The 15,635-nt window shown below is 35.8% G+C and overlaps 1 protein-coding gene across 1 annotated transcript in view; it reads right to left on the reverse strand.

Moving 5' to 3' along the window:
• Nucleotides 1-15,635, reverse strand: part of CSMD3 (CUB and Sushi multiple domains 3) — a 577,112-nt gene that overhangs the window by 7,512 nt on the left and 553,965 nt on the right. The window contains exons 64-68 of the mRNA XM_030971761.1: nucleotides 10,604-10,715; nucleotides 9,139-9,318; nucleotides 6,103-6,168; nucleotides 3,875-4,033; nucleotides 557-669 (exon numbers count right to left, since the gene is read on the reverse strand). Coding sequence (XP_030827621.1) covers nucleotides 557-669; nucleotides 3,875-4,033; nucleotides 6,103-6,168; nucleotides 9,139-9,318; nucleotides 10,604-10,715 — 630 coding nt within the window. The remainder of the gene's footprint in view (nucleotides 1-556; nucleotides 670-3,874; nucleotides 4,034-6,102; nucleotides 6,169-9,138; nucleotides 9,319-10,603; nucleotides 10,716-15,635) is intronic.

The raw sequence follows: 15,635 nt of genomic DNA on the forward strand, positions 1-15,635 counted from the left end.
CATCCCAGAAACCTGGGCTATTTAACCCTCTCCTTTACCTCTCCTCAGTTATGTGTTCTCTTTCCCCCTGTTTTAAAGAATAAACTTGTATCCAGAACCCCAAGGGGCCTAATGCTAAATTGGAGTAGTCTAGTTTGTTTTCCATACACATGTGACAGTTCATCTTTTTCAAGGTATTTTTTAAAAATCACCAAAAAGTAAAATGTATCCTAATATAAGGATCATAATTGTTATTGTATTAATAGAATATATTATCATAAATGGGTTTATGTTTAATTATTATAAAATTTCTAAATATATTGGAATAAAGAGACATACAAGAAAGGTTTCTGTTCTAACACACATTATAATTTTGCCTACACTCTATGGCTCTTCCCATATTTTCCCTTGGACTGGTCTCCTGCATTTTACAAGAAAATTTTCATGTAATTTAATGAATCAGCCTTAATGAAAAGATTCTGTTTGATATGTCTGAGGATTTTTTGGATGTGAAAACCAGCATGACATCAATCATACAAAAAAAAATCCCTCTCTTTTGTAGCAGAAATATACTCACAAAACCATCCATAGCCCATTTTTCCTCTTTCAACTTGCTTGCAGATGTATGGGAGGGTGCTTTAATGAGATATATGTGGAGCATTAGCCGAGCTTCCTGGCTTTTATACACTCCTGTAGAATATAGTTTTAAAAATTCATATTTGTGTTGACTAGAAAAACAATGTCATCTTTGAGAATAAACACATCATCTCTTATCCTTAAGAGGAAAAGCAGGAAGAACAGGTACCAATTTTCAATATTGTTTGTTTAAAAAGATGCACTCTATTTTGAAATTATTTCAATAATCGTAAGATTTCAATAGAAACAGATTTAGCTTAGCCTGTAGAGAGGAGAGAAGGGAAACTCCATACACACAGCTGTTACTTCAAGCCTTAGGCAGAACATTGACAGCAATCTGATTTGAAATTGAAAATATTTTTCTGAATCAGGAAGAGTGTATTTAAACCTCACATCCCTACTTTCAGTATATATAATTTAGTCATTACATAGAAAACATGATAATAGGAACACCCACACACAAATTCGATTGCAAAAGCTGCTGCTAAATTAAAAAAAAAATTCAAAATATTTTTTTACAATTGGATTGTTCTTCATGAGTTAGTACTGTCAGTTACAAACTAGTTTCTTCCATATAATGAGAAGACTTGTATGCCAGTTTATTTACTATGTAGACATAATTATTGACACATTCTTGTTCTTGCAGAGTAATTATTTAGAACCCAAATATCATTACTTGTTAATTTGGAAATTAAAATAAAATACCACAATATGTTTAGTGACTTTGTCTTCCATTCCTAATTCATGTCTCTTGTGTACATGCCTAAATTGAAAAAACAAAAGTCTTCTCCACATTAAGGATTGGTGACTGCCCTATAGGAGGTATCATTATATACAAATAATCTCTCAGCTAATGAGAAGGTTTACTGTCATGTAAACACTGCACTGAGCTCAGATGAATGAGCCTTGGCAAGATGCATTTATTCTATGTACAATTACAGGAAGCACAGGTGTCAAAATAAAAAGAAATAAAGATGGATGCATCAAATGATGGAATGCAAAACAGTGAATTATGCAGGAAGAGTGAACTACTTTTCATTTGAGAAAAATACAAACTGAATATTGGTGAATTCAGCTTCCTAGCATGTAAATGTATTTTTTGATCCATCCCTACTTCCTGGTCCTAAGATACCCTTTCAGTATGCAAGATCTCAGTGTTCTATTTTTAGAGCAGGGAAATAAAAAAGTATTAATTACCTGATGACACCTGATGTGTAATGCCTGTACATGGAGTGGAAAAGGGCATTTGGAATCACATTTGTGTCTAGTTGAAGGAAACTTTTATTTGGCGGACGAGTGTTTTGAGTGAGAAAACACAGTGGTTTACTTTCCTAATTCTAAAAATACAAAATACTACATCTGTTGTTCCTAATATCATCACAGAAACGACATGAATGAAATTAATATAACAGAAAAAATTTACACACAGCCAAGACAAACATGGTTATCAGTCAGAAAACATTACGTCCACTCTCAAGCATGATTCTTCAAAGGAAACCTACAAAATAATTTAAAAGACAAACCTAGTAATAAAAATTCACTATTCTACTCAGCTCAGAAGAAACATAGATTCTGTGGCTTATTAGATCCTTCCTGTAGACCATCCCTCTCAGCAACCAGGAGATCAGGCCCAGCCAAATAGGCATATGAAAGGCAGATCTTACTTGACTGCTCTGGGCTCCTTCTATGATAAGGTGACTCAGTGGATGAAAGAAAGGCTGAGGATGTCATCTCTTTGAACTTTAGTAAAGCCTTTGACACCATTTCCAACAGAATCCTCCTGGAGAAATTTACTGTTCATGGGTTGGACGGGTGAACTCTTCACTGAGTAACAAGCTGACAGGGGAATGAGCTCAGAGATTTGTGTTGATTAGTGCTACATTCAGTTGGTGGCCAGTCACAACTGCTGCTCCCCTGAGCTCAATGCTGTGGCCAGTCCTGTCTAATATCTTTAACAACAATCTGGATAAGGTGTCCTCAGTCAGTTTGCAAATTACACCAAGCTGGGCAGGAATGTTGGTGTGCTGGAGGGTAGGAAGGCTCTGCAGAAGGCTCTGGACAGTTTGGATCAATGGGCCTGCACCAGAGTCACAAAAACCTCAGGCAACTCTACAGGCTTCAGAGGCCCTGGGGGCGCTAGTCATGGCTGAACATGATCCTTCAGTATGCTCAGGTGGCCAAGAAGGCCAATGGCATCCTGGCTTGTATAATAAATAGGGTGATCAGCAGCACCAGGACAGTGATCATCCCCCCGTATTTGGCACTGGTGAGGCCACACCTTAAATGCTGCATTCAGTTTTGGGCCCCTCATTACAAGAGAGACATGGAAGTGCTGGAGCATGTCCAGAGAAGAGCAATGGAGCTGGAAAAGGGTCTGGAGCACAATTCTTATGAAGAGACTCTGAGGAAATTTGGGTTATTTAGTCTGGAAAAAAAGGAGTTTGAAGGGAGACTACATCCTCTCTTCAACTACCTGACAAGTTGAGGCAAGGTGCGTTCCGGCGCTTTTCTCAAGCAGCAAGTGGTTGGATGAAAGGAAATGGATTCAAGTTGTGCCAGCAGAAGTTTAGATTGGATCTTATGAAAAAATTCATCACTGAAAAGGTTGTCTGCATTGAAACAGGCTGTCCTGGGAAGTGGTGGAATCACCGTCCCTGGAGGTACTTAAAGATGTGCACATGGCATTTCCAGAGACATGATTCAGTGGTGGATTTGGCAGTATTAGATTAACTTGGTTGTCTTACAAGTCTTTTTATACCTAAACAATTCTAGGATTCTAACTTTTTTTTTTCTTTCTTAGAAAATCTAACAAGAGTCAACTCTAGTTTCTTTCCATGTTCATTAGGTATCTCTGACTTTCTAGGTCAACATATATCAATCTCATCATATTTATTATTAGCCAGTAGGCTACTGTGGGGAAATTTTATAATTAAGAAATAAGAAAATCGCACAAACAGTACTTGAATCTTATTTAAAATGTTTAAAAGAGAAACATGGTAATTAATGTGATTCTTTCACTCCTTATTGACTATTAACTCCAGATAAAGTAAAATCTCGAAAAGTAAAAAAAAAACCAAAACAAACAAACAAGGGGAAGGAGAGAAATGGAAAAATCCCTGCCTTTGGAAAGGAACTGAAATGAAATGAAAATTTCTTTGATAAGATAATAAAATTAAAGTTATGCAGAAAGGAAAACAATGTGTGTAAGAGAGAAAAATAAAATAAAAAAAAAAGGAAATTAGTTTTCCTTAGCTCATACCTGATAGCAGCAATTCCATATTGCTGTTTGTAAGTGTTGCATTTACTCTTCCTGAAGTTGCATTGAAACTGGTAACTGTCAAAGTCATGGGTTGCTTCTTGCTTTTGTAATTGTAAGATCCTTTCCATATATAATTTTGGGCAAATACATCATCAGGAACTATACAGATGAAAGCATGTGTCAACACATTTTGTGATATTTAGTACTTAGAAAGTCAAATAACCAACAAAATATATGATAAATATTAGCATTTTCTTTCCTTTACTCTTTATAAATCTACTAGGTATAATTTTCAGATATAAAACATAGAAACCCGGCATAAACTTTTATGAAAGAAATGTATTTGCACTGAAGAACACAACCAGAACTACATCTTCATTTGCCTTTTCCCTAAAATATGGACTTGTCCCAGAGTTAACTAGTTTCACAAATTCTAAAAGCTTTAGCCAGAAGAGCATATTCCACTCACTGTAGAATTTTTTCTATGCCAGCACAGACAGCTAAGGACATATGGCCAGCATGAAATTTTGCAGAAATTAGTGTCTATTTAGATATCAAAAATTTTCATAAGCAATTTTTTAAAATGACATTAAATATTATAATTTTCTTTATTAACTAGTCAACTTTTCTAATAAAAAATATATAAGTTTTGTCTTGTCTTTAAATGCTTAAAAACATTAGGAGTTCCACCAGGAGAAAAAAATTAATTCTCTAATTTAAATTTAAAACAGACATAGTCTGCTGGGGAAATAATACGGTAGATTTATACCCTCACATTTACTACTTATCATCAGTGAACTGAAAAATTATTATTTTAAGTAATGCTATTTCAGCAAGAAAATAACCCCATGAAAAGAACAAAAATCTACCTGTGATGTAAAAACTGATACATGCAAATCTTTAAAATCTTAACATGAGATACCTTTCAAACAATTAAATTAAAAGTTATTTAGGATGGGCTTACTACAATTTCCAAAGTAATGTAACAGAGTTATCCCTTTAAGAATCACTATTGAAAATCAGCACTTTCACATTATTTGAAGTACTTCACATCAAACTTAAAGCTCTGTGTTCACATATGCACTGGTATCTCATGTCAGATAAGCAGAGAAGAATATTTGCCCTTTTCTCTCTCAGGCTGCCCCTAAATCCAAGACTGGGGCACACTGGGATACCCACAGTTTTCCTTCATCATTTATTTTGTGTAATACAAGGACAGGTCTTCTGTCTTGAAGGGCAAAGGAGCTTTCCTAGTTTTTTTGTCTCTGTACATGTATGTATATTTGCTTGAAAAAAACATGTAGATACTGAACCTGTAAGCAAGGAAATTGCATGGTGGAAATGCTTTGATGTTATTGATTTGCAGTCTGCCTGAAATATATTTTCCTACTTTTAGGAAAACTGACCTTTATGTGCTATATTGGCAGTGAACTGGGATTGCACAAAATTAATGAAAATTTTCTGAATTAAAAACTTGATGCCTACCATTCAGCAGAACATCATTGAAAAACACTGTTTTGAATTAGTACACAAAATATTAAAAAAAAAAAATCCCCCAAATCCCAATATGCTAAAGTACTACTTTTGAATCTTATTCATTATCGGCAGAAATTCAATTGGTTTATTATAGCCAAAGGTAAATTTTACTTAAGGAGACTGCTCTTTTCAAAAAAACTCTTCAGTGGACAGAGAGCTTCTCTTGTCAGGATATCAAAATATGGTCTTCAGCAAATCTGTTAAAACTGGAGACTTGAGCCAGAATTGGAGAGATTACCCTGTCTCAGCTAAAATTAGCTTTTTTTTCTAAAGGTTAGGTTCAAAGCTAATATGAGGTATTTAGGTAAAGCAATTTGAATTAGAAGTATGTTAAAAAGTGCAGGATGGAAGAAAACTGCAAAACATCTTTAAATTATTTCAAGGTGAGTAGTACAGCTTCTAAATAGGTAAATTACATAGGATCTTACACAGAACACAGTGATTTCAGTGAAACCAATAAAACTCTTCGTTATTACATAACAGAAATTGTATACAGATATAAATTACACCATATGATAGATGAACTTCAAAATTAGGGAATAATTTAATTATCTTTTCCCCCTTGTTATTCCAGTGCCCCATCTAATAATCCTTTACACATTCTAAACCACTCAGTGCAATCTAACTAAACCCATCCTCATTGTTTTTTCTACAGAAATGGTTTATAACTATAGAAGCCTTGGAGTACTTACCACTTAATTTGGGACTTGGTGTTCCCAATGCTGGTCTGGGATCCTTCACTAATATTTTAGAACCAGCTGTTAGAAAGAATAAAAGATATAAAGAGAAATCACTAGTAAGATGTTACTCAGAAACGATAAAAAAAATTCCATCATGGAATTTATTTGTTTAAAAGCATATAGGATGATGTTTAAAACTCAAATATGAGTGATATTTCAGTTGGTATCAAACCTTAGTATCACAGGAGCACTGGCACATACATTTCTTCTGTTCCCTCATATCCTCCTAAATCAGGCACCTGTATGCTATTAAATACTTTTCAGCTGTCAAAACAGTGCAGGGTTTCACTTCAGAATCCATGTTTCAGAATTTACAGTCCTGGATCATGCACCTAATATGTGAGATGCCTTCTAATATAGCATCTAATCCTGGCTATGTCACTTGGATTAGGAACAGTGAACAGTGCATTGACTGCAATGTAGGACCAAACAGGGAAGACACACATAACGAAGGGAGCTTGAAATAATTTCTCTCCAGGACTTAACTATCTTCAACAGTACTGAGTGAGACATCTTGCGTTCAAGACTGAAAACCCATAGGTATTGCTTTAATCTCTTAATATTGAAGGATAAAGTTCCTGATTCTTTAAAGGATAAAAACAGAAAGAAACAAACAAAAGAGGCTGCCCAGAGGATCTCCTACTGCTCAGGTGATAGGAGAACTGGAAGTTGGAGAATATAATTTCTTCTCTGCTTAGAGCAAAAAACTCTCCCACCACTGAAGATGATTAACTAAATGCATTAGGACTTTATAATTTCCTGGAGATTAAACTATATTTTTTTTATACTCATTTGGATTCATTGGAAAATAAAGAAGACAAATAATTCTGTCTCCTAATGTAAAATATTCTCAGGTAGCAGTAGACTCAATTCCTTGTTCCAGCTATGATTTCAATGTTTTGTATTTTGGGTCTTGGCCTTGAACCCAGGCCTTTTCTCTCCAATCCATGTTCTAAAAAAATACACAAGAAAAGAAACTACCTTGCTCCTAAGCTGAGTATTTTTCTGCATAAAAAGGAAAATTTTGCAAGAAGTACTGAGAATATTTTTATTGAGAATAAATTTTAGCTTTTTTAAAAGGTGTTTTCTTGTCATGTATGTTAAAACTGTGAAGAAGCAAGGGCGGGGTTGAAATGCAACCTAAGTTTCTCATGGACTATTACTACTGATTGATTAACTTTTATTTCCTCACTGTTTTGAAAGAAACTTACTGAGCTTCACTGTACATTGTCGACCTGGAGGGCATGGTTCAACAGCGTATGCTTTCTGACTACATTAAATTCACATTAGAAATATCTGGATCACACTTCCCAGCTGAGTTTTAGCATAAAAAGATGATGAGTCAATTTGCCTTGTCAAGTTGAAAATTTTCTAGTCTAGTCAAGTCCACAACTGAAATTTGATACACAAAATAAAACCGAAATAGAAATGTTAGATACAAATTCAAAACTAAAACTAGTTAACTATGACGTTTAAGTTTCTAAGTCCATATCCTTGCAATCTCAAGATTTCAATTTTGTATTTAAAGCATCAAATTCTAGTTTAATTCCCCTACATATCCCTTTAGAGTTCTTAGCTCATTTTATTCCTTTTCAACTAATTCCAAGTAATTTTTGTGAAATTCACAATAAGAGCTGAACAACTTCTTCCAGCAGCAGCAGCAGAAAATTCTTGAAACAAAATACAATCTATGAATCACATTTGGCCTGCCATAATACTTTCCAACTACTGAACAAATCCTAAGCTTCCTGGCTGCTAGCTTTCTAGCACTTTCCCAAAGCTCTGCTTTATTTTCCCCCAGCACTCGCCTGGCATGCAATTCCAGGACACCTGTGTTTTAGTAATACAAACTATTCATTTCCTATTTCCCGTCCAAGTAGCAGTGTTTGGCTAAAAAGTCTTTGAATGCCTCTGCAAGAGCCCTGGGGATAACCACATCTGAAACATTAGGTAACAGTAATCTGAAAAGGCCTTTAATTATTCAGGAAATAAAATTCAAAACAGTTCTTACACTTGAGTATATTCCTTATTTCACATGAAAACCACCTTGCTCACCATGACATGGCTATGATGTTTTCCATGTCCTACCTTGAAAAGGTGGGTAGTAAAAACTAGAAACAAAGGTGGGATCAGCAAGGACAAAGTAGATACATTTTATTTTCTAGTAGTATACAGTTCCTTACATAAAAATATAAAATAATAAGTAACTCTTTGTATTAATTTCACACAGTGATTCAGACATCTTGGACTTTAAGCATCTTTCTCAAAAATTGCTACAAAATCATTCAATCATTTGGTTGGAAAAGACCTCTACAATCTTAGAGTCTAATAGCTAACCTAACACTACCAAGTCCTCCACTTCATTATGGCTCTAAATGCCGCATCTACACATCTACCTCCACCATTTTCCTCAGCAGCCTGTTCCAATGCTTGTCAACTCTTCCTAATTTTCCCTAAAAATTTCTCATAATGTCCAACCTAAGCCTCATCTGGCAGAGCTTTAGGCCATTTCCTCTCATCACTTGTTAATTTGAAGAAGAGACCAACATTCTCCTTGCTACAACCTGTTTTCAGGTACTTGTAGAGAGCAACTTGTTTTCAGGTACTCCCCTCAGCATCCTTTTCTCCAGGATAAAGACCCTCAGATTCCCCAGCCTCTCCTCATAAGCCTTCTGCTGCAAACCTTTCAGCAGCTTCATTCCTCTTCTTTGGGAACAGTCCAATACCTCAATATCTTTGTCAGAGTGAGGGGTCCAAAACTGCACGCACTATTCAAGGTGTGGTCTCACCAGTGCCAGGTACTGAGTGACCACTAAGCAGGTCAGTTTGTTACAGAAAAAGATTTGGTTCATCAAGCTGGATCTGCCTTTCATTGAAACGTGCTGACTGGGCCCAGTCAAATTGCTGGTATGCATGTGCCAACTGCAAGTAAAGAAAAGCTCTGAAACATGACAGATGGCAGATGCAGTGGGAAACAGAGGAGCTTACCTTCACAAACTGGAACCTTCCCAGTCCATGTGCCATCAGACCTACAGGCTCTGTGCTCTGATCCTCCTGCCAAGAAGAAGCCTGGCTGACAAGTGTAAATCAATGTATAACCAAGTGAGGGAAGATCCATTCCTGCAACATTAGCATGACTTGGTGTTTCTGGTTGTTTACAGCTGTGAGCTACAAAGAAAATATAAAATATCCTCCTGTCAAAATGGTGAAAATATTTCTGAAAAGATAATATATGCCCATTCTGACAGTTAATTAGCAAAGTAAAAAATCAATAGAAATTACATATTAATATATTTTAATTCATATTCCAAATTACTATATAGTCTATAAAATATCACCACAAGTCAGTAAATACACCCTTAAACATGGAGCTTTTAATTCCAAGGGACCACGAACAGACTGAAATGCACTTGCATGAACAAAATTAATTGTCTGCATACGAGAACAAAAACAGCACACACCACACCAGACTTAAAAGCAATCATAGCTTGTGACTTACACCACTTATGATATCTATGTAGCACTGTATAACAGTTAAGTAAATGGTCAGTTGGAAAACACTATAAAAGGTCAAGGAGAAATTTAAGGTGAGTTGTAAATATCAGAAAAATTAACTTACCATTTCTAATGTCATATGAAGAGTCTTATATATTTAACAATCACCAGAATATGGGATTTATGTGTTATCTCAAAGACAGCATACCTCTAAGAGAGGAGTTAACCCTCCACACTGAGCTACTGATTTGCTGTTTGCTTAAGATTAATGCTAGCACCAGCTGAAATAATAGTAATGCTGTTTCCTTCTGTGGATATGTTCTCCATTCACTGAGTCATTCTATAGGATCAGACCTTACAAAGTAAGACTATCTCCAGAAAATACAGCTGACTAGCTGAACTAGAAGGATTAACCATGATCTTATATCTTCAGTAAATTATCATTATTTACCAAAGCGTAAAATATCTATGAATTGAAGTGCTGCTGTCTATATTCAAAGAAGATTGTCTCTATTTCAGATTCAAAAATTTCCAATTGCAAACACTTTTTTCCCCATCTTAAAATACTGTGACTCCTTGGCTGGGAAACAGTTCAAACTCTTTAATATAATTGATTTTAATTATATGCTTTCCTGTGTATTTTAGAATAGGGCCATCTGATATGTCCTATTCTCCCCACCTCCTCTCTGAGTTGGAAGGGTTGCACTGTCTTAGATAGAAATTGCCTTTGGATGAAGATGATAAAGATCTGCCTATTTTATATCTTTTTTTTTTTTAGTTATATTTTATTACACAAAAAATCACTCAATCATATTTCTAGCTGCTGTAAGCTAGTAATGCAGATTTCTGTTAACTTTCAGTTAATAAATACATATAGATTAACTTTATGACAATGTTTCTGCAGCTAAATAATCTAGATTAAAAAACTGAGGAAAGAAGAAAATTAATAATTTCTTACGTATACATTCTGGCTGGATGCCACTCCATGTAAGATCAGGAAGGCAAGTTCGTGTTGTTGAACCATGGAGCAGGTGTCCTTTTTTACACTGAAATTGAACAACATTTCCCACCTGTTGAAAAGTAGAAAACACAATAATATTGTTATGAGTAACTATGAAGCTGTGACTTTTTCCTAAATTTGATAACTCCTTCACATAATACAGACTTGATAAGTTGTGATTCCCTTTCTCTGGAAAGTAAATTAATTTCGCAGAACAATTCAATATGAAATAAAAAACTGCTTCATTCTCAGTAGAATTACTCTCCCCCCAAAATTAGATCCACCATGGAAGAAAATCGAATCCTCATCATCTGTGGTCTCTCTAGTGTGTTGCTTTGGGCCTGGAACAGTTGATGAACTGTGAGTTTGGAAACAAAGATTATGGTGCCTTCCCCACTTTGGGCCAAAGGAGAGCCAGTTGGGCAAAATTGCCACAAACAAGAGAAGTCACAGAACTGAAATGGGTATTAGATTCTGCTGGACTTTTTCTGAACTAGATCCCCCTTTGGGGAATGCTGGATATATTCACAGATTATAATGAGAAATATATAGGGGCTGGTCAACAACACTGTCTCATGCTTCAGAATATTCCTATGATATTTTAATTTTGTTTTTTGATGACAGGAGCTCTTCATACCACTTTGATAATAGAAACTGGAACACAAGTACATTACAATTTACAATAGCAATTCATCTGAGATTAGCTTTTAATTATTATCCTTATTATGGGTATGTGTTGCATAAAAAGGAAAATAGAATTCTTACAGTTTCTGCACAAACATAAAATGGAATAACTTGTTCAGCATGTCCAGTCATGGTGAAATTGATGAAAATGCAAATAACTCTTAGTTTCCATCAAAAGCAAGGAAATTAGATTAGAAGTACATAATTCAGAGAATATTGTATTACATAGTGTGAGCACTTAAATATTAAGGTGCATAGACCATATCTACTGTTCTGCAGTGACCTGTATTAATATATTTATCAACTCATGTTTAAACAAGAAGTTGAAAATGTTAAACTATCTGTGACAGCACATTTATAGTTCTGGTTTGGCTATGATTTTTTAATTATTTTGCTTAAATGCATAACACTTGATTCAGGCTGATGCTCAAAGGTAAAATGTGGATTATTTCCTGATAGTTTAGTACTGGGAAACAGCATTTCACTGCTACAAGTATTCATTTGAAACTTTATAGTACTATTCCATTTCAGCTCAAGTTTCTCATCAGAATGAAATTTAATAATAACCCATGAACTAGAGATAGTAGCTTATCAACACAGGATGTTATTTAAAATTCATCTCCCTTTATTTTGCTCTTTTCTGTGTTCACTGGACTATGTAATTACTTGTAAAAGATTTTGAAGGAAATACACTAAATCACTTGCATGATTAAGCACAAAGTAGTAAAGTACTACAAGTTTTAGAAATTGCATCAAGTAGCTATAGAACCCTTTTTTTTTTTTATTTTATTTCATGGTAAAGATCTTAGTTAAAACAATCACCACCAATATATTACTTTTAAAAAGTATTAGCCTTAAGAAAGATGTGTTCATATGCCCACATCAGTGGACAAGGGAAGCACTGCAGATATCATTTTTCTGGACTTCTGTAAAGTCTTTCTCAAGAATCCCCCAAAACATCCTTCTCTCTAAATTGGACAAAGATTGATTAGATCAGTGGACTGTTAGATGGATAAGAAAGTGATGGGACAGTCACATCCAGAGGGTAGTGGTCAATGTCTCAGAATCCCAGTGGACATCAATGACACATGGCATCACTCAGGGCTCAGTATTGGAACCAGTGTTATTTAATATCTCCCTTAACAAAACAGGTGAAGGGATTGAGTGCACCCTCAGAAAATTCACAAATGACACTAAGCTGAGTGGTGTGTGTGACACATCTGAAGGATGAGATCCATCCAGAGGGACTTGGAAAAGCTTGAGAAGTGGCCCATGAGACCATCCTGAGGTTTAGTAAGACCAAGTTCAAGGTGCTGCACTACACCTTATAGTGGGGGTGTGCTGGGATATGAAGAGATCGAGAGCAGCCCTGCTGAGAAGGACTTGGAGGAGCTGGTGGATGAGAGGCTGGACATGAGAGAGCCATCTGCCCTTGCAGCCCAGAAAGCCAGTTCCATCCAGGGAGGCACCAAAAGCAGCATGGGGCAGCAGGTTGAGGGAAGTGATTTTGTCCTCTACTCTGTTCTGATGAGACCTCAGCCAGAGCCCTGTGTCCCACTTTGAGTGTCTCAGCACAAAACCACGGACTTGTTGGAGGAAATCCACAGGAGGGCCACCAGAATGTTCTGAGGGATTCTCCTCTGAGAAAAGGCTGAGAGAGCTGTGTTTGTTTAGCCTGGAAAAAAGAAGGCTTCATTCTGACCTAATTGTGGCCTTCCAGTAACTGAAGTGAGCCTACAAGAAACCTGGAGAGGGACTGTTTACGGACACTTGTAGTGATAGGACAAGAGGGAACAGATTCAGAAGAGAGTAGGTTTAGACTAGATACTAGGAGGAAGTTCTTTGTTGTGAGGGTGGTGAGAGACTAGGACAAGTTGCCTGGAGAAACTGCTGATGCCTCATACCTGGCTGTGTTCAAGGCCAGGCTGGATGGGGCTCTAAGCAACCTGGTCTACTGGAAGGTGTCCCTATCAATGGCAGCGGGGGTGAAACTAGATTATCTTGAAGGTCCCTTTCAACCCAAACCAGGCCATGATTTTATGGTTTCACAAGAAACACAACCTTTATATACGTAAGCACCAAAGCAGCATCAAAAATGCAGCAGGTGCCCAAGGGATGAAGATGTTTAAGTGCCGCCATGCTGTTCAAAATTACAAATAAATGAAAATAATATTAAAATTAACGTGTAATAAATATCCTATAAAATATATAGGATATGTATAGTAATTATTAAACAAATAAAAGTAATTTTTAAAAGTGTTATGGTTTGCTTTGCAATATTCTTGCGTCAGAGGCACCAGATGGCGCTACAATACAGTATTCTATGCTGAAAAAATTCCCAGTCCGGAGATGTTCAGGTTTGTTTTAAGTTTGATTCTGTAGCTCAAGTAGAAGCATTAGTACCCTGGACAACGGTGCTTGCATCAAAAAAAAAAATATAGTGCTTGATGTCTGTTCTACAGCTGCCTTTTCTATAGTGTCAGTTATAGCTTGGATAGTCCCAAAATTAACATAATAATTTACTTTTTTTTTTTTTTTTTTTGTTAAACCCCAAAGAGTGAATATTTGTTATTCTCTAACAGGAGAATCTGAGAAGAAAATTCATAAATCTGAGAAGAAAATGAACAAACATCAACCTCATTCCATTTATAAAGTACTCTGGATAATTTTTTTTCACCAAATAAAATGAAAATAATGTATAACAATTATCAAAAGAATAAGTTATTATCCTTCATATTTCTTATATTTTTGTAAGATTGGAAGATACTCCTAACTCTCATGAGCTACTCTACAGTCAAGTTTTTTCTTAGATTTCAGTCCACCAAAGAACATGAAGATACTCCAATAAATTTCTTTATGCCTGTAATTTGTGCTGAAGAATTGAGAAGCTAAGGGAATGCCAGTTATTTATCTTCAGTAACTTTTAGCATCACATTTTAAGTGAATGAAAACATGCCTCATTAATTCTTCACTAAATCTGTAGTTTGGTAACCCACTAATATATTATTGCCCTTATAACGGGGTTTGAGTTTGCAAGATTGCTGGGCAGAAGCTTGACAGGCTTCCTTTGTCTGAAAGAGTTTTGAGCTGCCTGGAGTTTTGTGTTTGTTTGAGTTTTGTTTTGTTTCTAAACTTGTTTTAGTGTTAAAATTTAAATTTCCTATGATCTGGTAGCTATGATCAGGTTTTATGCCTTTCTCTATCTTTGTATGGCCCAACCACAGATTATATCCATAGTAGAAAAAAAAAGAATCTAGTATGTGCAGAATGAGCTATTTCCCACTAATGTGGTGCAATACAGAGAAATATAGGCCTGGTACTGGAACAACAGCAAAGCCCTTGAGAAATGCAGACAGCAGGATACTCTGAGGATGACTACAGTGTGACTAGGATAAAAGATGCAACACAGTCTTAGCACTGGTGATCCTGTTGCTGTGAAAAACTCACCCTTAAAAACATACAGGCCTAGACAGTATCAGATTTCAGAGGTAAAAAAGAACTACTATATTACATAGCTGAAATGTATCTTATAGTATAGATTGAAATATATGTGTATAATAATGAGCTGTAGTGTGAGTGGTGTAAAAGTGTGTTAGAAACATTACAAATAACCTCAGGTGAAACATGAATGACAGAGACTAAAAAAATAAAAGAAAAAGAAAAATCATATTCGTGCCAGTGAAGCGCTCCAGGTTGTGACACTAACACTCTGACAGCAGAGACCTCAGGACTATGAGAAGCAGGAAAATACATGGTGCCTGATATGGCTTAAATTACATTTTCATTGATGCAGTGGTGGTGCCAACTGTGCTAATGGAGAGAGCTATATTGTGGTAGTAGAGCGCTTCTCTTGGAACTTCATCTTACAATTTAATCAACACTGAAGTTTTTATAAGCATTACATTCACAGAATGAGAATATTTGTAAGGCTGCTCAACATCTGCAGATCAAGTTTCATATAGAATTTCATAAAATAGAACCCAAGAGCTAGCAGAGGGCTATCATTGTGTCCATTTTCCTTTTTAAATTAAGACTGCTCTTTGGCTCAGTTTAGGCCTCAATATAAGGGAAGATAGCTGAGTTTCTACAAAACATGTTGGAAAAGTATGAGAAGTAGTAAATCTTATATATATGACTGACTGATCTAAGCAGTTCTAAACTGTTTCTTCAATTGAGTAGTAGCTTGTGTTACAATAGCTTATGGTGAAAGTGCTATAAGCACTTTTCTGTTTCTAGCAATATAGCTGAAGAAGTATTTCAAACCCACAGTTTCTTTCCAAGGAGTGATTTATTTTCCATGTTACAG

This window comes from Camarhynchus parvulus, chromosome 2, assembly GCF_901933205.1.
Source record: "Camarhynchus parvulus chromosome 2, STF_HiC, whole genome shotgun sequence".
Classification (NCBI taxonomy): Eukaryota; Metazoa; Chordata; class Aves; order Passeriformes; family Thraupidae; genus Camarhynchus; species Camarhynchus parvulus.